The sequence below is a fragment of the Phoca vitulina genome, unplaced genomic scaffold (genome assembly GCF_004348235.1).
Source record: "Phoca vitulina isolate PV1807 unplaced genomic scaffold, GSC_HSeal_1.0 scaffold29, whole genome shotgun sequence".
Taxonomy (NCBI): domain Eukaryota; kingdom Metazoa; phylum Chordata; class Mammalia; order Carnivora; family Phocidae; genus Phoca; species Phoca vitulina.
Genome location: NW_022589732.1, coordinates 11,045,727 through 11,070,763, shown reverse-complemented (window position 1 = coordinate 11,070,763; position 25,037 = coordinate 11,045,727). Strand labels below are relative to the sequence as shown.

At 56.0% G+C, this 25,037-nt stretch overlaps 1 protein-coding gene across 1 annotated transcript in view; it reads right to left on the bottom strand.

Annotated features, from left to right (window-relative positions):
• COL13A1 (collagen type XIII alpha 1 chain) overlaps nucleotides 1-25,037 on the bottom strand; it is a 144,498-nt gene that overhangs the window by 12,394 nt on the left and 107,067 nt on the right. Inside the window, 17 exon segments of the mRNA XM_032423878.1 lie at nucleotides 666-719; nucleotides 3,426-3,461; nucleotides 6,758-6,838; nucleotides 7,754-7,780; nucleotides 8,661-8,702; nucleotides 10,964-11,008; nucleotides 13,052-13,204; nucleotides 13,587-13,631; nucleotides 14,663-14,716; nucleotides 16,741-16,764; nucleotides 17,814-17,882; nucleotides 18,270-18,314; nucleotides 19,468-19,521; nucleotides 21,025-21,111; nucleotides 21,902-21,955; nucleotides 23,700-23,762; nucleotides 24,382-24,408. Coding sequence (XP_032279769.1) covers nucleotides 666-719; nucleotides 3,426-3,461; nucleotides 6,758-6,838; nucleotides 7,754-7,780; nucleotides 8,661-8,702; nucleotides 10,964-11,008; nucleotides 13,052-13,204; nucleotides 13,587-13,631; nucleotides 14,663-14,716; nucleotides 16,741-16,764; nucleotides 17,814-17,882; nucleotides 18,270-18,314; nucleotides 19,468-19,521; nucleotides 21,025-21,111; nucleotides 21,902-21,955; nucleotides 23,700-23,762; nucleotides 24,382-24,408 — 960 coding nt within the window.

The following is a 25,037-nucleotide window of genomic DNA, read 5'->3' as shown; positions in this document are numbered from 1 at the left end:
CAGAAGCTCCCCACCCTCTCCACCCTCAGCCGTGTGGTCAGTGAGCGAAGGGGACGGAGCCTCCCCTGCGGCAGAAGGTCCACAGATGCCCCGCACAGGGTCTAGCGCCCCCACAGCCCTCTGGTGATCTCCCGCCCCAAATGTGCGGAACCTGGGGCCTGGCTGGGAAGAGCGGACCCGGATGGGATGGGCGGCCCTCCTCCTCCCCTGAGCCAAGTCCCCCAGCAGCACGGCACACGCGCCCACTCCATGGGAGACAGTGACTGTGGGAGCTGGCCTAACGCCCTGGCCTCCTGACTTCTTGGTGTTGCCCGGGATTTTCTTACACTACCTGGCACTCCGTTCCATGCTGTCTCCCTAAATCATCACAAAGCTTAGGTGTGTCTGCTCCCGGCAGCACCTGGGGCCCGGCCAGACGGAGCCTATGACCGACGCCAGGTGACCAGGAGCCGGGCACAGGAAGCTGTCCATCTGTCCACTCATAGCGATAAAGTGAGCAACTCAGGCCGGCCGGCTCCCCCACAGGCTATTGTGAGGGCCACCGGGCGAGGCCACGGATGAGGTGCTCACTGGGCTGGGGGACGGGTTGGGACCGAGGACCTGCGGCTGGGCAGGGGCGCTGGACCCCTCCTGGTGTGCAGGGTCTCTGGCGACTGAGCACTCACCCTCTCGCCCTTTGGTCCCGCTGGGCCTGGGACTCCGATTGGTCCTGGAGTACCCTGGGGGGGGTGAAAGAAAGCAAAGGTGAGGGGCCTGATGTCGGTGGGGAGCCCCAAGAGGCCCGCCCGGCACTGGAGATGAGCAAGGTCCAAAGGCCCATTTTCAGGGTTGGCGAGGCCAGGCTCATTCAAGGCAGTCATTGGACTGGGGCGTCTTCCTGTTTGGGGCGGGGGCCTCGGGCAGAGAGGCCTCCCCCTGCCTCAGAGCCAGATTTGAGGAGGGAAACCCTTTTGCTTTCCCACCAAGCTTGCCAAGGCTGAAAACGGTAGAACTGCTGCTTCATTTGCTCCCTGAAGCGCTTGGGGGGGAGTGGGGGAGACCATCGGGGTGGGGGCAGGGGCCGGCACCTGTTTGCTGTTGCAGCTCCACATGCAGGGGGGTCATGCCACAGAGACCGATGCAGATGCACACACACAGAGGCAGGCGCGGGGGGGTCATTCAGCCACCGCTCACCCCACCCGCCCCACTGCGGGCCACCCTGGCCTTCAGCCTCTGTCCCTGCGCCGCGGCCCTACGGGGCAGGCCGGACCGGAGAGTGATGGGTGCGCTTCCGATGTCTGCGGGCACTGGCCTGGCAGCGAGGGGGGTCCCACCCGCTCCGGACTCAGGGCTCCGGGGGAGTCGGGGCAGCTGGAGCCTTCGGCTTAGAGGCGGGGCGGGGCTGGCTATGGCACACTTAAGCACCTTCCCCAGGTCCCCAGTGTCCACCCCGACTAGAAGGAGGTCTATATCTCAGGTCTATATTGCTCTGCCTCCGTGTTTAGGCTTCCTGCTCAGACGAGGCCCTGAGGATGTGGGGCTGGCAGGTGCGCAGTTCCCGGTGCTGCCCCGGGCTCGAGCAAGTGGGGAAACACTGATTTATGTTATGAGAAAAAAAAAGAAAGAGCCATAAGACGTCCTCCGTGCCCCCTCTGCAGCTACGAGGGAAGACTATGGGGTGTCAGAAATGAGAGCGGCCTGATCAGGGTCATGGCTGAGAACAGCACTGCAGGGTCACTGGCCGGCTTCAAGTCCAGCCTCGAAGGCCTATCAATGCTGAGATATTGGAGAAGCTTCTTGGCTTTCTGAGGGTCCGTTTCCCTCCCCTGTAAAAGGGGGATGATGACATGAGTGTTTGCTTTCGAGGCCGCTGCCCGGCTGAAATGGATGAACGCACCTCACGCATTTGGCCCCGGTAAATGTTAGTATTGGCAGGGCAGGGTTATTCCTCCCATAAAACTTTTCCTTTAAGGTTGTGATGTTGACTTAATGAGAAAAATACAACCTGAGGTCCAAAGGGGACAGAATCTATGACTTTGCCCTGCTCCCCTCTGTCCAGCAAGAATGGAGGACAGTTTTGGATTCTCTGATTCCAGCCACAGATCATCCCCCTAGCCCTGACCGGCCACCTGGGGAAGGCACGCTAGGTGTGAGGAGGGTGCATAGGGACAGACTCGGAGCGGGGGAGCACAGCCCAGAACAAAGGTCTAGTCTCTGAATGGGAGAATCAACAGTGTTGCCTCCACAAATGTGTGGTGGGGAGGGGCTCTGGGCGAGGCCCGTCACCTCCTCTGCTTTCTGAGGGCACATGCCATAGGATGAGGCTCTGAGTGGGGCTGCTCTTGGTCCTCCCCCTCTCAAAGCTCTAGGCTCCCGTTGGCATCAGTTGCGGATCCTCTCCACCTCCAGGCCTGTCCTCCCCTCCATAAATGGAACCCTCCAAATTCATCTTCCCCCCGAGTGTCATCCCAGCCAGCTCCTTAGAACCTTGTCTTCTGGGCCTCAAAACTGTCCCACAAGGGCCAAGCTGGGACTCCCTGGCTGGTAGGGGCTGAGCACACACACAGCTCTGGTTATGGCTCGTGGGCAGGGAAGTCCAGCCGCCTGGCCCTGGATGGTCAGTGATCCCTAGACCCTGGGAAGGTGCCAGGCTTCAGTGGGAATGCCACTTCCCTAAAGACCTCACGGGGCATTCTGGGAGGGGCCTGGAAGGTGGACAGGAGAGGAGAGACTCTTTTGCTGATGCTTCAGTTGTTTGTCACCAGAAGAAGGGCCAGGTGCTTTCTAGTCATGAGTAGGTGATGCCTGTTTTCTGGAATCAGAAAGAATGGAGAAAGAGGGGACCCAAGTGTTCCTCCTTTGCTCTGCATAAACCCCTTGTTGAGTTGCGGGGCAGCCGGGGCACCACAGGAAGCAGGGTCACGTGCCTGCAGAGCACCGAGCTGGGACCGTCCCATATGATCCTAGATGCTACACCCGGCCTCAGCCCAGTACATCCCAGAGGGGGCTGCACAGGACTAGGAAGCCCTTGTGGGCAGACAGGAGATGGACAGAGCTCACAGCAGGAAGACGACACAGCACGACGGGGACATACAGACACTGTTGTGCTTGGTGGGCACGAGTCGTGGTCCCAGGCCCTGGGGCTGGGCTCTCAGGCCTCACTCAGCCTTCCACCCCATGTCCAGCGGTCAGGAGACCCAGATTTAGGACCCTGGGTCCATACGATGGCCAGGGGAATTCAGAGGAAGGCCACCCATCTTTGGTCAAGAGGCCTGAAGAAGTATTTCTGAACTGGGCATAGATGGTACATTTCTGGTGTTGGTGATGGGATAAGGCAGGACTCACTGGGAAAACGAGGCTACAGCGGGGACAGGGACAGACAAGAGGGGTCACAGGCCGGGGGTGGGGTGGGGCGGGCTGAGGGGTAACGGAGAAGTGACACTCACCGGTGGCCCAGGTCTGCCGTCCAAACCTGAAGCTCCCTGGATGAAGGGAACATGTTTGACCGAAAGAAGGGGAGGGGAGGAACGGGAGGGAGAAAAAGGGACCGGGGGAGGGAAGAGGTGAGTGAAGCCGTGACTCCGGACAGACACAAATGCTGGTCATCAAACAACACGGGAGAAATAAGCTTGGGAGGACAGGTGATGGTATTCACACGGAAACCAACAAAAACGGACACCGAGTGGCAGTGTGGCCGGCTGCCGAGGAGGCCTGTGGGGAGCAGTGCAGATGGCCCTTCTCATCCTCTGTGCCCCCTGCCCCCCTCTCTCCTGGTAGCGCCTCCCAGAAATCCCTCTGCCAAGGGGTTGCAGTGCTCTGGGGAAAGGGATGCAGAAAGAGAATTCATGGAAAGGTGTCTGGAACCAGAGGGAGGGCCTCCTTCCCAGGACGGGTCTCCCTGCAGCGGGACAAGCCTATGTGAAGGGTGGGTTGTCTTCCCAGCCTTTTTTTGCATGGCTGTGGAGACGGGCCAGGCTGGGGAACCCCGAGGAAATCAGTACTGAGTTATAGCACCTGGCTTGGGAACGTGGGTAGAAGCTGGCCTGCTTCTGCTCTGGGGGTGGCAGGGGGGAAGGCCCTCGGATGTTAGTCCTCCCGATGCCTGACCTTTCTCTGGCACTGTGTGGTTTGCAAAGCTCAGCACAAACGCAATCCATTCCTGTTCTCCCAGACAGGGGCCCTTTTAGAGAAAGAGGCTTTGGGGGCAGCTGACTGGGACAGAGGTCTAAGGCCACGTATGCCCTGGAGTAAACTGGCTGGCGGGTGGGATGCTAAGACCCACTTGCTATGCAGCATCCAGTGATACATGAGGTGCGAGTAGGTGCTCTTGCTCCAAAGCTGGGCTGGGAAGCTGCCCCCAAGACACACCTAGGAGACCCAGAGGGAAATTTATCTAATGATTGCCATGCGACAAACCAGAGAGAAGGCAGTGGGGACACTCTAGCCCAGTAAGGACTGAGTTCTTAAAAACGGCTACCAGCTGAGCCTCAGAAATGAGCCTAGGCTTCAGGATTTTAAAGGTGGGGGAATGCCCCCAGGCAAGGGAGGACAAGGAAAAAGGTGTTGGGTAGTAGGATCCTCCAGGGCCTCCCTTCTCAGATTTAGGATCACAAACTTCTGGGATGATCCTGACTCATGGCCTAGAGAGCTGAGGTTCTCCACCCCACGGCATCATCAGCATTTCCCGAGGGGAGAGGGGGAGCGTAAAATAATAGAGATGCTTGGGCCCTCCCCCACCTCAATTCAACCAGAGTCTCCAAGAGTGAGGCCAGGGTAATGACTTATTTGAAAACTCCAGGCAACTCCAGTGTGTAGCCAGCACTGAGAACCACTTCCGTAGGGCCAACAGGAAGAATTCCATAGGATGTTCTGGAAAAACAGGCTGCTACTCTATGGCATAAACTATGGAGGTGAAGCTGAAAATCAGAACTTCAACTAAATATCCACAAACTTTGTCTACGCAGTACCAATATCAAGTTATCTTGAGACATCTGGAGCAGGGGGCACGGACTGGTGGTTTTCAGGCCATGTGCAGGCCCCTGACATATTTGGTATGGTCTGCGGAGTTGCAAGTAATTTTGATTTAATGTTAGAAAATGGGGAGATTTCACATAAAATGCCAGATGTCCAGCTTCCTTGGAAAAATGAGACCATCTGGAAGTACTGGGCCCTCATTGCCCCCAGACGACAGTTAGCTGAACGGTGGAGGGACTGCTCTCCTTAAGAAGGGATGCATGGCTTCCAGCGTGCCCCAGTCCCCACCACTCCCTCTTGCCTCTCTGAAGTCCCCATTCATTGCCATATGTGGAGATGCTGTGTTGTTTTCTTAAGCTAGCAAAAGTATTTCTCTGTACCCATGTCTCTACTGAAAGTTGACAACTTAAAGACAGACTGGGCACTTTTGTCTTTCCTCTGGCACTTTCTTTGTTTATATAACTTGTTTGGTCTCTGCGCCATTTGCATTTCGACCCCAGACTAAATTCTCCAGTATTCACGAGGGCCTTGGGGCCCTGAAGGTGGACAAGGGGAGATTTGTGGTTGAGTGCGGGCAGGAAGGCTCTTTTCTAGTGCGGAGTACTTAAACATTCTGGACACAGCTGAAGACATGGGAAAATGTGTGTTAAAGTCATCAGTTCCCTGTAGTCTGTCAGGCACGTCAGCTCCTTACATGTCCTCCAGCTGATGCACTAATGAGGGTGTAATCATACCTATTGCTTTTGCTGTTTGGTTGCTGTGATTATATTAACCAGATCTTCAAGCTCTGCCAGGCTGGGGTAATTGGGCTTCTCTTTGTTCTTCTGCTCTTTATGGCTTCCCAGGGTGGGAACTGGCCTCGCGCCCAGGACAGAGGAAGCCCCAGTGGCTGGAAAGAGCCCCTTTGCAAGGTGATGGCCTCAACAAAGGAGCGGCCTCTGGCAGGGCCTAACCACTGACCTCATATGTGACCTCAAGTGACTCTCTCTGCTCTGGGCCCATCAGTAAAATGAGTAGATGGATCCGTGATGTCCATTCCAGCTTTCGAAAACCAAGCCACAAAGAGTGCCAGCCCCACTGGGGGGTGAGGGAGGAGGAAGCCCAGGGCTCCAGGGTGGGTGGTAGAGGGCATGCACCTGGACATAGGGGAGGCAGTGATGAGGCCAGGAGCCCATTGGAGCTTGGGGCAAAAGATTCGCCCAGGCCAGGCCCCCACATCTGGAAATGTAGATGCCTCCCGAGCAGCACCTCGCCCCCACCTGGGGTCTGATCTCAGGGCAGGCTGAGATGAGAGATCTGAGTGGCCTTAGCCTGCTGGGACCAGAGAATCTGCCTTTGTACAAGCTTTTCTGCTGTAGCCAGTGCTGAAGATAGGGAAATAGGTGGGAGTTGGAGAACATTTCACCGTCTTGTTGCTCCCAGATCCTCCAAGCTTGGCTCCCATTAAGGGCAGATTTTTATTGCCTCCGAATCAGGCACATGTAGGGCCTGAGGCTGTTCTCAGGCCACTTCAAGCTCTCCAGCTGGGGGCTCCTTGGGTGGGGGGCCCTGTCTTATTTAGCTCTGCATTCCCTCCGACACCCACGTCGGGACCTGGCCCAGAGGAAGCCCTCGGGAAGGGAACTAGAGTCTACAGTCTTGCCCAGATAGGAAAGCAAAACCACACGGAGTGTTCTGGAATGCTCAGAACTTTAGAACCCCCAGTTTTGCAGCAGCCTTCTCCCAGGGTCCTGCATGCCACCCCAGCCTCCTCAGGACCACCCAGCTAGGCTCCTCACAGGCTTGCTGGCTCTGAGATACTTACGGGTAATCCCAGCGGCCCTCGATCTCCTTTCTCTCCCTGGACACCCTTCTCTCCTTTTGCTCCATCTAGTCCTGCTTCCCCCTGAAGGAAAGGGAGGGGGGAGATCACACAAGGGTATGTCTCAGACAACTCGTTCTTGCATCCTGGGATCCTGGAGATAGGGGTGGGTTGGGGAGATGGGGGCAGGTAGAGGATGGAGGAAGGAGGGGGCAGAGGTGGCTGGCCCACGGATGGAGACTCTAAGAATCCTTGAATTCCTAGCCTGGTTCTACCTCCATTAGACTCCTCGGTATCCCTGTGGTAATTGTGAGGTCCCCAAAGGAAAAGGGGATGGGTGGAGCAGAGACAGACCAGGGCAGTTCCAGGTCAGGCTTGGGCAGAAATGACTGTTTGCAGAGCAGGAAAACTGGGGCCCTGCAGAGATTGGCTGGCAGGTGCCTGGAATGCCAGCATGGGAGCTCTGAGGCTCCGCAACTAATTGGGACAAAAAATTGCCCAACAGTCTCTTGAGGAATATTGGGGGGGGGGGGCACAGGACAATATGCCATCAGTTCCAAGGCCCTCTTACCCAGCTGAAATGCTTTTGAAGGGGGAGATTGGGAGACCCCCCCCCCAGGCCAGAGACCAATGGGCTTGGACCCATGGAGGGGGCCCACACTACACCCCTCCCTGTCTCCACCCTACTTCAGGGTGAGTGAAAGGTCTGGGGCAGGTTACTTGGAAAAGGATTTCCTCCTTTGCTAAGAATCCAACCCGTTACTCATAGGGTGGATTAATGGATGGGAAAATTCTAAATCGGAAGCCTGCCCAGTGTCAATGATGGATGTTAAAAGGACTTCATTCTCTCCTGGTTGTAGCCACTGGCGTGTCAACACGATTCCATTTAGGGAAGGGACCGGCTGGGCCACCCGTCTCTGAAGGACTTTCCTTCTTTTCGGCCCTCTCTGACACTGCCCCTTCCCCCACCCCAGCACCTGTCACGTGACCTCTTCTTACCTTTGGTCCAGGAACACCTTGGAGCCCCTGCGTTTGGAATCAAAACAAGGCACATCAGAAATGCATCTCTAGGTAAGTCAAAAACACCTCGTCCGCAAGTTGGACCACAAAAGCGCAAGGGCCTGGGGTCCCTGCCCAGGGGAAGTGGAGGGAATGCTAAGGGCGTTTGTGCTTGGGGCTCCCTCGGGTGGAGTCTGAGCCAGGCCTCCCCAACCAGGGACTGACTGTGTCTCTGTGACCCCCACAGCTGACCTAGAGCCTCATGAAAGGAAGATGCAGAAGGAACACAGCAAAGGTTGATTAGATTTATGGATGTGAAGTGCTTGGAGCAGTGTCGGGCACGTAAGAAGTCTCGGTAAATGCTGGCTGCCATTGTTCTTACTACTACTTCTGCCAATGACAATGGGTGACACAGTGCCGTGGGCCTGGGAACCCCGCAAAGGAAGGACCAGCCTCTATTGGTTTAGGATGCTTAGGGGCCCTATAAAAGCCCCATCTTTTCACCTGTCACCTGGAAAGGCCAATCCAGTGGGGCTGGTTTTACATCACTTTCCATCTTAATCCAGATGTTTTTGCTGCTGGTTAGCAGGAAGGAGGAAGGGGGAGAGCAGGCATCTGACAGCAAAGGGCAGAGCTTAGTGACAGAGGGACTCCTGCGGGGTGGTGGAACCAGACCCCGCAGCTGCCATGCCAGTCAACTGTTTCTAGGAGAGCCGGCAATGCCCAGTCTCTTTGGTGTCATTGACATGGTGCCGGTTTAACATGGGAGGGCAAAGGAGTAGGGAGGGGCTCGTGGATGAGAAAATCCCACCCTGGGAGGAAGAGGTGACAGCAACTGCCAGGGGGGAGGGGATGGTAGGGACCCAGTCACAGTGGGCTGAAATGCTGACAAGCCCTCCCCACTTACCGGAGGTCCGGGGGGCCCCTCTGGCCCTGGAGGCCCAGGAACCTAGAATCCAAAGGGAGATGGTTAGCCCACCCCCTGTTACACTCCAAGTGGCCTCCCCTTCTGACATGGCCCACGGTCCAAGCCAGAGGGGGACAGAACTGCCCAGCATGTGGTCTCCCCAGAGAAGGCTGAGAACAGGGCAGAAACTCATAGCAACTCATTAACCTGCACAATGTTGGAAAAAAAAAAAAAAAAACACCCCACATATTGCCAGGAAATACTGTCAAAAAGTCTAGACTTCCAGATTTTCTTGAAAAAAAAAAAGAAAGAAAGAAAGAAAAGAGAAAAACCTGGCAGCAGTAGGCCCTTGTTCATGCATGGCCATAATTGCCTGGAACTGAATAAAAGCTTTCCCCTCCAGGTGGGACATGAAATCTTCAGATTACCCCAGTCCCCACCACTCCCTATTGTCTGTGACCTGGAGCTTTGCATTCATTTGTTGTGTGCCTGGCATTTGAACTTGAGACCTTTGGCTTCCAGGAGCAGAGATTGGTTATATGGAATGGGGGGAGGCTGAGCAGCTTTTGAAAATGTCCCTCAAGTCCCCTCGGGTTTGTAACAGAGACTGCTGGTCTCTGCTTCCCTTTAATTAAAGGCAGGAGGGAGGCAAGAGGGAGGCCTGCCTGCTTCTTTCTGAGCTGGTCACCCCATCTCAACTTTGGGGCTCTTCTTGCCTTCTCAGGGTTCGAATCCCACAGAGTATGGCCAGAGTGGTGACCCCTCTGTCAGGCCACCAAAGAGGAGCCCCTGAACTTGGGCAGGCCGGGTCCCTCTCATGTCTCTCGGATCCATGGACTTCTCAGCTCAATCTCTGTAAACTTCATATTCTTTTCTTAAAAAGTTCACTGCTTTCTTTCTCTATTATAAATAAGTGATTCATGTATCCTGATTGTGGTGGTAGCTACACAGACCTACGAATGTATTAAATAAAATTCACAGACCTATACACACTCCTCCCAAAAGTCAATTTTACTGTACGATAATTTTGAAAATAAAAAAACTTAAAGTAATAACAGACCCATTAAAATATTTTGTAAATTAAAGGGAATTGGAAGAATGGAAAGGATAAGTACGTGAATACTCCTAATATTCTGCTTTACTTCCTTCCACTCTTTTTTTGATCCATAAAATGTACATAAATATATGTCCATGCTTAACGATGATTTTTTATATATAATTTGATTCTCTGCTGTTTTGCATTTAACCCAAAACCAGTTTTCTATTTTTTTTTTTTTTTTGCATGTTCCGCACAAGCCTCCTTTCCATGTCTCGACTGAGCGGCACAAAATGAGTTACTCCCCGGCTAGGGCCTGGAGCCGGGCAAGGAACGCTCCCAAACACAGGGACTATTATACCATTAGTATTATTACCATAAGTTATTGAATCATTTCCTTCTTGTTAGAAACGTAGCCTGTTTCCAATTTTTACTTCCTTCTGGAAGGAACATTTCTGTGTGTGTAGTGCTTTTCCTGAATCTCGGAGCATTTTATCAGGAGGCCATCCATCTCTAACTCAGGAACATACCATCTCATCAAGTTCGCTTCCCTGAGTGTGGGCGGGCCCTGGTGACACTGAAGGTGACCTCTCCGGGGGCTGCGCAGCCTTGGTGGTCCCTCCCCTGGCTCTGTCTGTGTGGCACAGGAACTCCCACCAAGCGTCCTCTCCCTCACGTGCTGCTGAACTCTGTTGCTTTCCGGGCTCTTTCCCTGATATGCCCCAAATATGCCTAATTTTCTCTCATCTTATGAGAACCTGGCCTCCATCCACAGGACCTCTCTCCCCACTGTTCTCTCCTCTTCCCTTCACCACCACACCTCTCAGAGTAGAATGTGTCTCTCTGGAAAGCTTACTTCTCGAGCTTCCAGGCAAACTCCTACACAGTCTTCAAGATCCTGCTCAAAGGACCCATCTTCTAGGATGCTCACCCAGCTCATGGAGCGGCTCACCATTCTAGCGCTTGCTGCCTGGGACCGTTCACTGCACAGAGGAGGTTCTGTTTCTTTTCCTACCTCCAGACTCTAGCACCGGGAAGGAAACACAGCGGGTGCTCTGTGAACACCAGTGGGGGGACTGCGCCCCGGGGCTCCGAGGCCGGGCTGCCATGCTCAGTGAATGTCCGGCTTCTTGCTCGCTCCCCATGTCAGGCACGTGTGCCTCTCCTTCTAGAGCATGGAAATGCAGGGTGTCCTGGAAGGACTGGGGGCTGACGAGGTCCCTGTCAAATACCCGCCATGACACAGAAGGCAAGCCGCACAACCTACCTCCACTCCTGGCTCCCCCTTCTCCCCGGGCTCTCCTTTCTCTCCCTGTGGGCACAAAACACCATATGCTGTGGGCGCTGGCACTCGGGGGCGCCGGGCCCAGGGACACCCTCACATCTGTGACAAACTAGACCGGGACTAGACGAGGCCAAGGTGTCGTCAAGGACCACCTCGGAGGGTGAGGGGACAGTCGGCCCGCAGTATGAAGACTGGGCAGGGGGCCCAAGATTACAGTCTTCGGGGGTCTGAGGTCCCAGTACGTGGGAGGAGAGGCTGATATCGTGTGTGGACCCTGCGGTGACCTGTGACCTGTTTCTAACCAATAGAATATGTCTTATGGCCCAGGTGATGGGATGTCACTCCTGTGATTATGTTACAGGCTCATGTTACAAATGATAACGTGCCTACGTTCAGGTTATCACACACACACACTCACACACACACACACACAGAGCCCTGTGTTGGCCGCAGGCACTCAGAGAGACTCCGGCTGGCCTTGGCCTTGAACAAGCAAGCTGCTCTAATGTGAACTGCCTGCCGTGGGCAAGAGCCTGTGGCCGGGAACCGTGGGCAGCCCTTAGGAGCTGAGGGCCACCGTCCGGCTGCGGCAAGGCACCGACTTACGCCGACAGCAGCGAGCCTGGAAGAGAATGAGCATGTAGACCAGCGGCTTGACCACAGCCTCGTGAGCGCCCCCGGGCAGAGGACCCGGCGGAGGCGAGCCTGGACTCCTGACCCCCAGACACTGAGATCAGAAGTGCGCATTGTTTTCAGCCGCTGAATTTGTGATTCGTTACGCAGCTACAGAAATGACTCTGGCTCTAGGTGCAGGGCGAGGGCCAGGGGTGGGCGGTTGATGAGGAAGCTTCCGCACCACATCCAGGAGCAGTCCCTGCAGCCTGGAGCTGCTCTGCGGTGGAGGGGACACGTCAGGAGTCTGGGAGCTGCCTGCCTGTCCCAGCTGAGTCGGGCAGCCCTGGGGAGTGGCTCCCGAGGGACGCCTGCGCTGGGTCACAGGTGGGACTGTTTGACCTCTGAGGTTTTTTATACTTCTAAGAGGAGAATTCTGAGTCTAAGACTCTAGCACTTTCGAGCCAGGCTGGTGCCTGAAGGCAGAGGCCACCGTGCTGTGACCTGAGAAGTGGGAACCGGTGTTCACACTCCAGTGGTCTGCACGGAGTAGCTGTTCATCGAGAGGACCCGCCAGCACCCCCGCCCCACAAAAGGCCAGGCAGGCGGGGGTTAGTGCAGCCTCGTTGCAGGCCAGGCATCCACTAGGCTGGTGACCACTCTGAGGGGCACCCTCGCTCGCATGCCCTCATCCACAGTGGCCTGCTGATAACCTCGATACCCCACCCTCTCGCCTTACTGTAAATCCCGGGAGCCCGGTAGGGCCGGGCAATCCTGTTGCTCCGGGTCTCCCTTGGCCACCTGGTTCTCCTTTCTCCCCAGTTGGGCCGTCTAGACCCTACAGATCGACAAAGATCTCTGTTAGTCAAGAGCGAGGGCATCGGTCGAGCATCTGTGACCAACTGTGGCATGCACACATGACTCCCTTCCTTCAAGGGCAGGGGTCCAGGGTGGTGCCCATTTCACAGAAGAAAACCACTGAAGCACACGGAAGACGCCCGGGTCAAGTCAGCAGCCTCGTCGGACTGGGCAAGGTGCTTTCTCTGTACACGCGGCCTCCCCTGGGTGTCGGGCTTCTGCATGCTTGCCGAAGACACAGGATGACACCCGTGACCTCATCACCTTCCCAACACCCCAGGGAAGTATCCAGGGAGGGCATGATCAGCCCCATTTTAGAGATGAGAAAACAGAGGTCCTGCAAGCCCCAAGGACTTTCCCAAAGACACAGGAGATGACAGAATAGGCCCCTTCTCTTTTGGGGGGGGTGGGCAACTGGCCTTCATAAAGCCAGGGGCTTGAGGGAAACCCAGGGGAGTCCCCGGCCCCCAACTCCGGACCCCAGGTTTCCAGCCTGGGCTGCAGGAGGCACCCTACAGAAGCCATGCTGGGCGTGGTGCCCCCGTGCAGGCAGGCATGCGTCCCAGGGTAGGGTCCTGGCCGGCCCGCCCTGGCACTCACCGGTGGGCCCGCCTGTCCTGTCTCCCCTTTCTCCCCCTTCTCTCCTGGGCTCCCCGGGTGTCCGTGTTCTCCCTTCATTCCTGTAGGTCCAAACTTTCCTGGGGGGCCTTGGGGACCGGGAGGGCCCATGTCTCCTGGCTTGCCTCGAGGTCCCTTTAGAAGATATTAGCAACACTTATTATATACACTGATGGAGGGGGTAGAGAGAGAGAGAGCACGAAAGAATGGGAAGTCCAAAGGACATGGCTCTTCCGTGCTTGACTGGCCCAGGCGAAGAGCCTGTCCACCTCCCTCGGAATCGGAGAAACCTCAGCACCAGCCCCAGCCCGTCCCAACTGGGTCTTCCTGGCTCCTCTGGGGCCAGCATGTGGGGCTCAGGCTCCTGCAGGATTGGCCCCCATGCGCCCCCACTCCCTTCCCCACAAGGCTCACATCTGGGCCTCTTCCAGAGCCTTTGGCTCCCACCCCCCACCGTCCCCCATCAGCCCAGGTCAAGGTCCCTCTTTGGACACTCGTCCAGGGCATCTGTTCTTACCTTTTCCCCGTCGTGTCCTGGAGGGCCGGGAAGTCCGATCTCCCCCTGTGGCCGGAACAAGGGAAGGTCAGCGTCAGAGCAGAGAAGAGGCAGTGTCATTTACGGCACGCTGCGTCAGTGCCAGGGTCACCCCGGAGCTCTGTACTTGCACTGCCTCCATCTCAAGGAGAGGAGCCCAGGGCAGAGCTGTGCGCGTGAGGCCTGGGCTGTGCGCAGCAGGCAGCTAGGTCCTGGCTCCGCAGGCCACGTGTTGGCCACAATCTTGCACGCTGCCTCTGAGCACCCTGGGTACCCCAGGCTCCCAGCCCAGCCCTCCTGTCCTGCCCGCCCCACAGGGAGCTCCCTGCATCTTCACATCAACCCAGTCCCTTTCTTTAGGTCAGGGAGGGAGATAAAAGAGGCCTGGCCTCTGTCTTTGAGGCCAGTGAAGAATGAGCCACATCACCAAGGCAAAATGATGCTATGAGAGGAGCAGAGAGAAAGGGGCAGTGAATTCTGCCTGGTAGATCAGGGGAGCCTTCAAGGAGGAGGTGGCCTTGGAGTTGGGCTTGAAATATGAGGACTTGGAAAGGTAGGGAAGAGGGGAAGGAACTTCAGGGCAGGGGCCCTCATGAGCAGAGGACAGAGGTGCAAACATGCAGGGCCTTCTGAGAAAATCACAGGGGTGAGGCAGAGTCTAAAGGGGAGCAAAGGTGGGGAGCAAAGGAAGGAGGAGGTCGGGGAGGAGCTCAAGTGCCGTGTTCCCTGATGGGGGGGTCGGGGTCCCCTCATGATTCTGCCTGGAGCAGTGGCTTGTCTAGACCCAAGCTCTACCACAGAAGAGAAGCCTGTGAATTACGGGAGCCCAAGTCAGACAGCAGGGGAAGAATGGCAGAGTGAGGTGGCAGGAGTGGGGGTGGCTGTCATGGGGGCAAGACAGGGCCTGGGGTGCCTAGGAGCAGTGGGAGGCGTCAGAGGCCAGGCTGCAGTGGTGGCTCCGCAGGGAAGCTGGGAGGGTCCCCCACTGGCTCCCGCACTCGGGGACACAGGCAGCGCCTCTGCGGGGTCTGCATCTCCCTTGTCAGGACAAGTGTTACCTTCTGGCCTGGGGCTCCGGGTGGGCCGATTTGTCCGGGAAGACCAGGGGGCCCCTAGGAAATAAAAGAAAGACCTGTGGAAGAACTTTCCACCCAAGGAGGGGTGGCCTGTTGCCAGGGGGATGTATGTGGAGGCTAGTTTATGGGGATCAATCATTTTCAAACGTCTCATCAGTGGCAGGAACATTTTTTTGTAAAGGAAATAGCACGGGGACTCTACAATGTAAAGTGGATAAGCACTGAGTGGGTCTGGGTTAGAGTGTTGGGGTTGGGGGTGGGGGGGATCCTGGAGCCACGCCTACCAGCCTCTCCCTCGTCCCCTGGGCTCCAAGAAGATAAATTTCACCTCCCCCGACAGGGACTTCAAAATGCCTCCAGGAAACAATGCAAATATCCATCAATAGGTGCAGGTGTGCGATACCCATCCAATGGAATATTACTCAGCAGTGAAAAATGAAGCAAGCACGGGTGCTGCCATGCCACGGCTGCAACCCAGACATTCTTTGCTGAGCTAAAGAAGCCAGACACAGACGGCTAGGCTGCACAATTCCACTCAGGTGATACTCCAGAAAAGACAGATCGAATCCACCACGACAGAAAGCAGATCAGTGGTGTCCGGGGGCTGAGGGTAGATGTGGGATCGACTCCTGAGGCACATAAAAGAACTTTCTGGAGTGCCTGGGGTGGTGGATACATGGGTATATACATTTGTCGAAGCTCATCAAACGTCACAGCTAAAGTGGGTACATTTTATTGTATGTAAATTATACCTCGAAGTTGACTTTAAAAGAAAAAAAGATTCCATGAAAGTTTTATTTTGGATAGCTATTTCAAATAATATATTTTAATGTCCCCAAATGAAGCTCATTGATTTTATTTTATTTTTTTTATTTTTTTATTTTTTTAAAGATTTTATTTATTTATTCATTAGAGACAGAGAGAGAGAAGCAGAGGGAGAAGCAGGCTCCCAAGGAGCAGGGAGCCCGATGCGGGACTCGATCCCAGGACCCTGAGATCATGACCTGAGCCGAAGGCAGACGCTCAACCATCTGAGCCACCCAGGCGCCCAGAAGCTCATTGATTTTAGAATCACGTGATGTTAATACCAAGCTCTGGGGTTGAGGCATAATATGATTGGTGTTTGAGTCTGGGGCTGTGCATCCCCAAGTGTTCTGTGGCATACGGCCACTAAAAATAGTAAGTGAAATGAGGGGTGCCTGGATGGCTCAGTGGGTTAAGCATCTGGCTTCGGCTCAAGTCATGATCCTGGGGTCCTGGGATTGAGCCCCGCGTCACGGTCCTGGGATTGAGCCCCACGTCAGGCTCCCTGCTCAGCGGGGAGTCTACTTCTCCCTCTGCCCCTCCCCCCATTCATGTTTGTGTGTGTGTGTGTGCGTGCTCTCTCTCTCAAATACATAAATAACATCTTTTAAAAAATAAAAATAAAACATTAAGTGAAATGAAATTCTAATAGTTTGAGAACTTTGGGATCTCCTTTCTTCTCTCCTCCTGGAAGTTAAACCTCATGGTAGTTGTTTTAACTATAAGTATTCACTACAAAAATCCACAGGCCTGTCACTGGTAGGTACGCATGCAAAATCCCGGCTTGGAATTCACTGGTTTTCCAAGTGCAGAAAATGAAATTGATTTCTAGGAAAGGTGAAAACATGGAGGTTGAGTAGCTCCTGATTTTTTAGGGTTATGGATTTTATGAGCTGAAGGTTGAGTACAAGAAACATAAAAGCATCCTCCTTTGTACCTCCATCTCCTTGACGCGGCTTCACGGGGACCCAGCATCTACGCTGCGACAAGAGTGCGCAGTGGAATGGGTGAAGAGCCGCTCCAGAGGATAGCAGGGACCTCCCCGCCATGCCCCGGGGTAGGGGAGGCTCCGGAGAGCCCCTGCTGAGGCTTGGATCACCCTCTGCCCCGGCACTTCAGGGTCAGTCCTAACCCAGCAGACCTGCAACGGCTTTCTGGAGGCCAGACCTCAAGTCCTTGCCCTCCCCTGGCCCCCAACCCCCCGCCCGGGTCCCCCAGCCCTCAGCCCGGTGCCCAAGGGAAGGAGGAAGACTTACCATCAAGGCCAGAGTTCGGATCTCCTAAAAATCAATGCCATGCAATCAGTTGAAGAACAAGTCAAGAACCATCTGGAGGGTCCCCTAGGCCCAGGCATGGAAACATGGGAGCTGGGTCCCCCTTAGGAGCACAGTAAGGTGGGCTCCGTGCCTCCCAACCGCATGCCGCTCCCACCTCTCCCCAAGGTTCACAGAGACTGGACAGAGAATGCTCTATATCTCACCCAGGCTGCTCTGAAGCTGTCCTACACCAGACTCAAACAGGCCCTGAAATGGACTGCCCGCTTCCCTTCACTTTGCCAAAGAGGGAGGACACAACATCTCTGCTTCTCCCTGATCACTGACTGGGACCCTCCCCTGTTCTCTCCTCTTCCCCAGAACCCAGATTTCAAGGCTCTGACGTACTTCCTCATAAACAACGAATGCAGAATAGGAAGATACAGAGCCACTCAAGAAACCAGGGGGACGATTGTTGGCATGGAGACAGGATCGTACACCACGTAAATGGATCCACAGAGGTACAGAGTTTCCTTTAAAGGGATGGTTCTCCACCCGGGGGTGGCGTTTGGCCCCCGGGGACATTTGGAGACATATTTTGGCTGTCAACGGGGGGTGGGGTGCTCCTGGCATCTAGTGGATAGAGACCAGGGATGCTGCGAAGCATCCTACAACATACAGGGCTCCCCTTCCCCCACAACTCCCCACAAAATGACCCCACGGTTATTGAAGACCTGGGGCTCCAGAACCCTGGATGGACCAGCACCCCCCAGGGTGCCAGGATGCTCCAATTATGGTGCTCAGTTCCCCAGAGCCAGGATAGCCCGCTGGCAGGGCCAGACCAAGAGCCAGGCCACCTGGCGGCCAAATGAAGGGGGTGCATTTGCCCGGAGACTGGAGACAGAGGCCAAGGGAGAGAGAGCAAGGGGGACACTCTCCTGGAAGCTCTGCCCAATAGCCTGCCCTCAAGCACACTAATGGGGGCATTGAAGTGCCCCCTCATAGGGCCGTGGTGCAGCGCCCAGAGGTCCCTGAGCGCCTCCCGATCTCTAGTCTCTGGGCCAGCTCCCACTCACCTGGAGAGCCTCGTTGATGTTTCCGTTGTAGTCCACCATCTCTCCTTTCCCTGGTTCCCCCTTGGTGCCCTGCAAGACAAATGCGGCCTCAACCCCAGGCCGGGGCCAGTAGGGACGGGGGCGCAAGGCTGCCTGCTCTCTACCAGGTGGGATCGTAGCCAAGGCGGGCTGTGCCTGGCTGCACGCGGGAGGACCCAGAGCTGCAGGCCGGGGAGTCAGGGGCTTCCCCACCCTGAGAGAGGATGCCTAGAGGTTCTAGAACAAACACAGAAGACTCTATGTGACAGACTCTGGTCTAGACAGACCTAGAGAAGACCGAGTCCCATCATGGCTACCATGACCGTAGAAAGAGGTCTCTCTCCCTCCCTCCCATTCAAGGCCCAGAGTCCAGCCATTCACGCTGTGACCCCAGGGGAGCGAGATGTTGTGCTCTGACTCCGGGGGAGATGCACGTACCTTGGGGCCGGCTGGTCCCTGGTCTCCAGCTGCTCCAGGCTCCCCCTGTTGCATGACAAAATTGGAGTGAAAGAGGGATAAGGCTGGACCCGAGAGCACCTGCTGTCCCCAGAGGGGCCATTGTAAGGGGCCCTGGAGGGGCTGGGAGGCTCATCTTCACTCAGGCCAAGAGGCTGCCGACCTTCCTGTGCAGGGAAGTGCAGGCTCCTTCCCTTCAGGGAGCATCTCCACCTGCCTCGCCTCCTCTGGGCCTCCCAGCGCCTCTGGGCTCCTCTGGCTTCTTGCTGAAAGACCTTCTTCGTGGTCTGGGCTAGTTGCTAGGGACTGCACTTGTGACCCGTGTCTGCCTGGCTACCTCTCCCCCGCCCCCTATGGCAGCCACCTCTTTGGAGGACCAGGCCCTTTGCTTCTCTTTATTTCCATTCGGCTCACAGAGCAAGAGTCCGTGACCTGAGGGGTCAATAATTGCCATGGAGGGACCATGGGTTCTTTCAGGGGCCTCTCTGCATGTGACAGCCCCAAACTGCAGGATGGAGAAAGGGAGTTCAGCGGAAGGCACTAGGAGCGCTCAACCTCCCCGCTGGGTGGGGTTGGGGGTTGTTGCTGTTGGAAACAGGACAGAACTATGGGGAATGCATGAAAACAAACCTCAGCCCCAATGGTTTTGGGATAATGCTAACATCAGAGACAAATTTTAAAAATCAAGACAGAAAGTGTATGTAAAGGGACAACAGAGCCTTTAATATAACTTAATTCCACACGAACCTGCAGCTGATCAGCTCGTGGCATGTCGAGCCACTGTCACCTGCTGATGACCTGCCCCTACCCTCCCTCCCCCCAGAGCATTTTCGTCCCTGAGCACCGTGAGGGACAGGGCAGCCCCGACCTGACCCTCCCACAGGAAGTAGCTGGGGAGAAGTGGGAGCCCCACCTTTACCAGGGGCGTGGAAGCTAACGGAAGCAGGGGTTCTGGGTCCTGCCCCAGCCCAAGTGTCTGACCCTGGACCAGCCTTTGCATGACTGCTGACTCCATGGAAGGCTCTCCCCAGCCAGCAGGAGAGATGGCCACCCAGAGTCACGTCCCATCAGCTTTGTGCCCCGGGGGTCCGGCTGCAGGGACGGCCACCACACTTGCTCTCCCTGAGCTGGGGCTTGAACTCCCAAGCTGACCTCATCTCAGAACTGCGAGCCTCTGTACCTTGTCTCCTTGCCGTCCTGGGGGGCCGGCCTGGCCATCAACCCCAGCTTCTCCCTGGGGAAGAGGAGAGACTTGGGTGTTAGGTGTCTTTGGATCTCTGTCTTTGTCTGCACCGGCTTCTACTGACTCACCTCCTTCTTCTCATCTGCCTCCCACCCACCCGGGGGCCCAGTCTGGGTCTCACCTCCTCCTGGCAGCCTTCCCTGTCTGCCCCTTTCCTCCTCTGAGTTCTGCACCACTTCCTGGGGTCCAGCCCGCAGTGCCAGGCGCTCCTCAGTTCTGCTTAACACACAAGCCAGCTCTGTTGCAGCCCCCAGGTGGGGACCGCCATGCACCCCCAGCTACCGGGAGGCAGGTCATTTTGGAACCTAAAGCACTTGGGAAGGCACACCTCAGCAGTCCCGCCTGGGAAACAGAGGGGACCATGAAGCCTCCGGGCATGGAGGGAGGGGGCCCAAGAGGCCTAGGATGGGAGGCACAGAGAGAGATGGGAGGAGGCCCCCCCACGCATACTTCCCTTGGTCAGCACTTTGCCTGGCCCTGAAGGAGGACACGGGCTTGGGAACAGTCTTCTAACTTTCCCCTCTTGTGTCCCAGAATGCAGGGACAGTAGTGATCAGGCTTCCCTGACCCCAAATCAAAACCCAAAACCTGACAGGGATCCACACCCTGTGGGGTCAGACTCCGACCCTGGGGATGTTCTGGAGCCCTGGGGGCAGGGCCACCATTAGCAAAGCTGGCGCTCAAGCCAGGGAGGCTCTATTCCTGCCACGGTCAGATGGGCACGTGGGGGTTCACCCGAGACCCTTCCGGCCACTTCATCTTGTCTGTCTGTGGGCTTCCTTCTGGCCCCCGCCACGATACCCCTGTGAATTGTGGGTCTGCTTCTCCTGCTGGGTTGTGAGCAAGCTGAGGGTAGGTTCTCTGCAGCCTCGCAGCCCAGGCAGGGCCCCGCCCACAGCAGCAGGTGGGTGGAATGAATGTGTGTATCATCTGAAATCATGTCCTTGCCTTATAAGCTCAGAAAGAGGCCATCCTCACTTCCCCGGGCTGCTGGAGTAAACGGAGCAGTGCAGGCGTCTGCTTCGGGAAACCCAAACCCCACCACTGCAGTTCCCACCCAGTGTAAGGAAAGTGAGGGCAGTCCCATTGGCAGCTGACCCCACTGCTGCTACCCGGCCCCCCGCCCCGCCCCTCCCCCGGGTGCCAGCACCAGGTGGGGCCCAACTGATCACTGACGTCTATTCAGAGCCTGGGCAGGGGGCCCTTCTGGCTGTCCTAAGCCCTGCAGCTGTCCGTCCCTGACTCAGTTACATCGTAGCTGTTGAATCATTGGGACCATCCATCTGCCCTTGGACTGTTTCTCTCGGATAGTCAAACAGTCACCACTTAAAATCAGGAGCTCAGTCCAAATTGTCTTTCTAGAATCCACTGGAAAAACCACATATCTGGAACAGGAGAGAAGGCAAGGTGCCCAGGACGGAGTCCGCAAGAATGGGCTGAAGATAAAGGTCACAGGCAGCATCTCCCTCGAGCGTGGATCCCAGGGAAACTCACCTTTGGCCCTGGGGGCCCAGGTAGCCCTGGGGGGCCGGGCTCCCCTCTGCCCCCTCCGATGGAGTTACCAGCATCACCTTTTTCTCCCTGAGAACAGAATAGGGGAGAGTGGGGGAGTAACCATCACTAGGCCTGCCTAGCTCTGGAGGGAGGTGGCCCATCCCTGTCTTTTCTCCCCTCCCAGTTCCAAGGAGTGGGGGCAGCAGACCACCCCTCCGTCCAGGCTGGGCACAGAGGCCCTCAGAAGCCCGGCCTGGTCTGACTGGCCATGGGATTTGCGGAGAGAAGGGACATAGCTATTGCAGGGGAGCAGGTATGGAGCAAAAAATGAGACCCCTCATGCCTTGGGCCTAGACTCTGTTTCTCAGAGTGTGTCCATGGAACCCTCCTTCCGGGGGTGGGGAATATTTGAAAGGTGGCCAAAGGGTGTTAGGGAAGGCAGAGGGAAATGAAGAAGCTCAGGCTCCTGCCCCGCAGGGTGCTCTGAGCCCCGGCAGGTGAAAGTGCCCTGTGACCTTCCAAGGGGGCCTGACTTACGCAGCTCTCCCCACACTTATTTGACCTCAAGTCTTCTTTTCTTTTTTTTGATGGAATGTAATGGAGCTCATGTCCTAGGGAGCACGTTTTCAGAGCTGACACAAAGACATCTGACAAGGTCACAGCTACTGGTCTTTGAATATGGGCATTTTTTGCCAGTCAGGGCCTCCCACGTGGTACCCCACGCACGAATCTAGCTGTGTTCCAGCTTCTTTCCCCCAGTCTGGGAGGGACACCTCCGATACTGGGGCCCCTGAATGGTCAGGGCCGGGAACATGGATGCGGATGAACCCCAAGGCCTTTACACAGAACCCACCATTTTGAGCTTGCTAATACCCACCTTCTGCCCCATGAGGCCGAATAGCCCAGGGGAGCCTGCAGCCCCCTTTTCGCCCTGTGGAGGAAATACAGACAGTGCAGGGTTAGGAATGGTTTCTCTAGGATGCCTGGGAAGGCGCCAGCCCCACCAGCATAGGGCCTTGGTTTTCTCTCTGCTGCCTCCCTGCCCCTTTGTGGGCCATTTCCCACCAGACCCCCATCTGCACCTGACTCCTTCCCTGGGCCACTTCACACTGGTGAGGGCCTGGATCATTGTTCTCCTTCTCCCGTATCGGCCGGGCCCTCATCATTTATGAAGCGAGAGGTGCTAAGAGCATTTAGCTCCTTTTGCCGGGTCTCCTGGGGAGAGGCGAGCAGTGTAGAAGGCCAGTAGTCGGGAAAGCTCTTCATTTTAACCGCTCTGCTCTTTTCATTTTTTAAATGTCTAGCATTTAGAGGCCCCCAGTCTCGGCCGACCTCCTCCCTGCCTCCAAGGAAGACAAGCACCATCTCACTAGACTTCTCCTTTGGAGGACTATTTTGAGAAGTTTGCTTCCTGTGATGGGTTGGCTTGCGTCCTCCCAAAATTCATATGTTGAAGTTCTAACTCCCTGTAGCTCCGAATGTGACCTTCGTGGGAAATAGGGTCATTATAGATGTAACTAGTGAAGTTATGAGGTCACACCGGAGTAGGGTGGGCCCCTAATCCAATATGATTGGTGTCCTCATAAAGGGGACATTTGGACAGGGGGACATGCACACCGGGAGAACACCATGTCAAGATGAAGGCAGAGATTGGGGTGATGCTTCTACAAGCCAAGGAACACCAAAGAATGCCAGCAAACCACTGAAACGAGGAGAGAGGCAGGGGACAGATTCTCCCTCACAGCCTGCAGAAGGAACCAGCCCTGCCGACACCTGATCTCAGACTTCTGGCATCCAGAACCGTGGGACGATAAGCTTCTGTGGTTGAGCCACATGGCCTGTGGTCCTTTGTTCGGGCAGCCCTTGCAAGCTAATACTCCGCCCTAAGCATCTTCTTCGGCCATGAAGAATTTTCTCCCCCATGTCGTGCATCACAGAGCTCTGCTCTCGCTGCACAGATAAAGAGACTCCATGGCTGTGAACGACCCCTCCTGGCCTCAAGTGGCAGAGGCAGGCCCACTCCCCAGCCCTCCTGAAGCTCCATCTTCTACACCATGAAGACGGCACTTGGCCCCCCCAGAGTGGCCCGTATCGGGAGAGCACCCCAAGAGTACCCCACCAGGTCAGCACCCGAGAGCCCCCTCCGCAGCTTGATGGCCGCTGGTTCTTGTAGCTAATTACAGAAATGGAGGGCCCTGCGGTCATAGTTTGCCAGGTGTCTCAATGAATTTTCCAGCTAGAGCCACGGAGGACGCCACATCAAGTCTTTAGGTGTCATCCGCTTGCCACCTGCCCTGGGGTAGAAGGTGAATGACAAAACAGCCTGGGCTGTGCTGAGCTGGGGCAGGCCCTGAAACAGGCCGAGTCTAAAGGGGAAGGATGTAGGTGCTGCCCTCCGGAGGCCGGCCGTGGGGGCAGTGGGGGTGGGGGGAGGGGAGGCCTCCCTTCTGCTGTTCTTTCCTCCTGAGAACCAACCCTTTCGAGGGGGGAGGGTGTGCTCCCGAGCGCAGGATCTCTGAAGCTTTGCCAGGCCATCCGGGTACTCCCCTCTTCCTGGGGACGCATGCACCCCAAACACGCTACAGGCAGCACATGGGCCATGGGGTGGGCAGGGAGCGGAGGACCAGCAGAGGCCGGTCTGAAGGGGACACACACTCAGAGACACAATATCCTACCCTCTGCCCCCTCTTTCCCGGCAAACCTGGGGGCCCTGGCTTCCCTGCTGCTCCTGGGTCTCCCTTTGGGGTAAGAAGAGAAAGTCACTGATAAGAGGATTGGGGGGGTGGTGAGGGGTATGGTGGACAGTGATTGTAAACCAGCGTTTCCAGAATACTAGTCCCATAAGATGTTCCTCTTAAGAAAAGGATGCTCTAGTCAAAAAGTTTGAAAATGCTGCACCAGAGATTACAGTTTTAGAGCTTCCCAATATACACGTAGCATCTTAAAGGCCCTGAGAAGGCCTGCAGTTAAAAACAAAAACAAAAACAAAAACAACAAAAACCCTGTGAAATATTTTTAACTCTGTACTTCCCAAACATATTTGGCATGGAAACGTTTTTCATGTTACATCCCTTATAGAACGAGACAAGAGAGACAGAGAGCCCTGCAGGCACAAGGGACAAGAGTTACTGCCTGCTGGAACCGGTGTGCAGGCAAACTGACCGAGCTCCAGGCCAGGATCAGGGAGGGGAAGGCATTCCTGACCAGCAGGCCCCTCGTGGGTGGGCCCTCCTCTGCTCAGTCGGGCCCCCAGCTCCAGGCCAGCCCCAGGGGGGCCGAGAGCATAGCAGTAGCTGCCCCCCCCCCCCCAAAGCTTGATGCTCCGTGTAGCCCAGAACATTCCCTCTGTAACAGTACCTTGGCTCCCGGGGTCCCTGGCTCACCCTGTGTGGAAAAAAAAAAAGAAGACTCCGGTAAAGAGATGAAGGAGAGAGAGTGAGAGCTAATGCACGAATAAATGAGCAAAAGTCCTCATGGGGTGCGTGAAACATCTGGCCAGCCCAGGGCTTCCCTCTGCCTAGGCTTCAGGTCCCAGGCCAAAGGAGGCCTCCTGGACTCTTCCAGATTCTTCCCCTAGGTGAGGGATGTGGCAAGTGTGAGCTTGGGGGGAGAGGAAGGAACGGGCATTTGCTTTGGACACGATGCCCCCGGTCTGTGGACCTGCCGGGAGATCCACATCTGTGCTTCTGGGTGTCCCCATGCATCTGCCTGCCGACCAAATGCGGTTAGCGTGGGGTTCAGGGGAAGGACTCCTGCTCTCCTGTCGGGAGCTTTGCGAGCATGCAGCTGTTGGATTCTGAGGTATAAAGGAAAGCACCGGGTCCCCTTGGCCCCTGGCAGGGTGCTGCTCTAGCTAAGGCTGGCAAACCTTAGCTACTTACTATGCAAGGCTTGGTTAAAACGTCTCTAGTTCAAGCTGTGCATAATGGCATACACGTTGCCTTGAGAAATGTTTCTGAATCCTGTCTGCCTCCTCCTTGGCCGAGGGGCCACCCCACAGAGTCCCTGAAGCC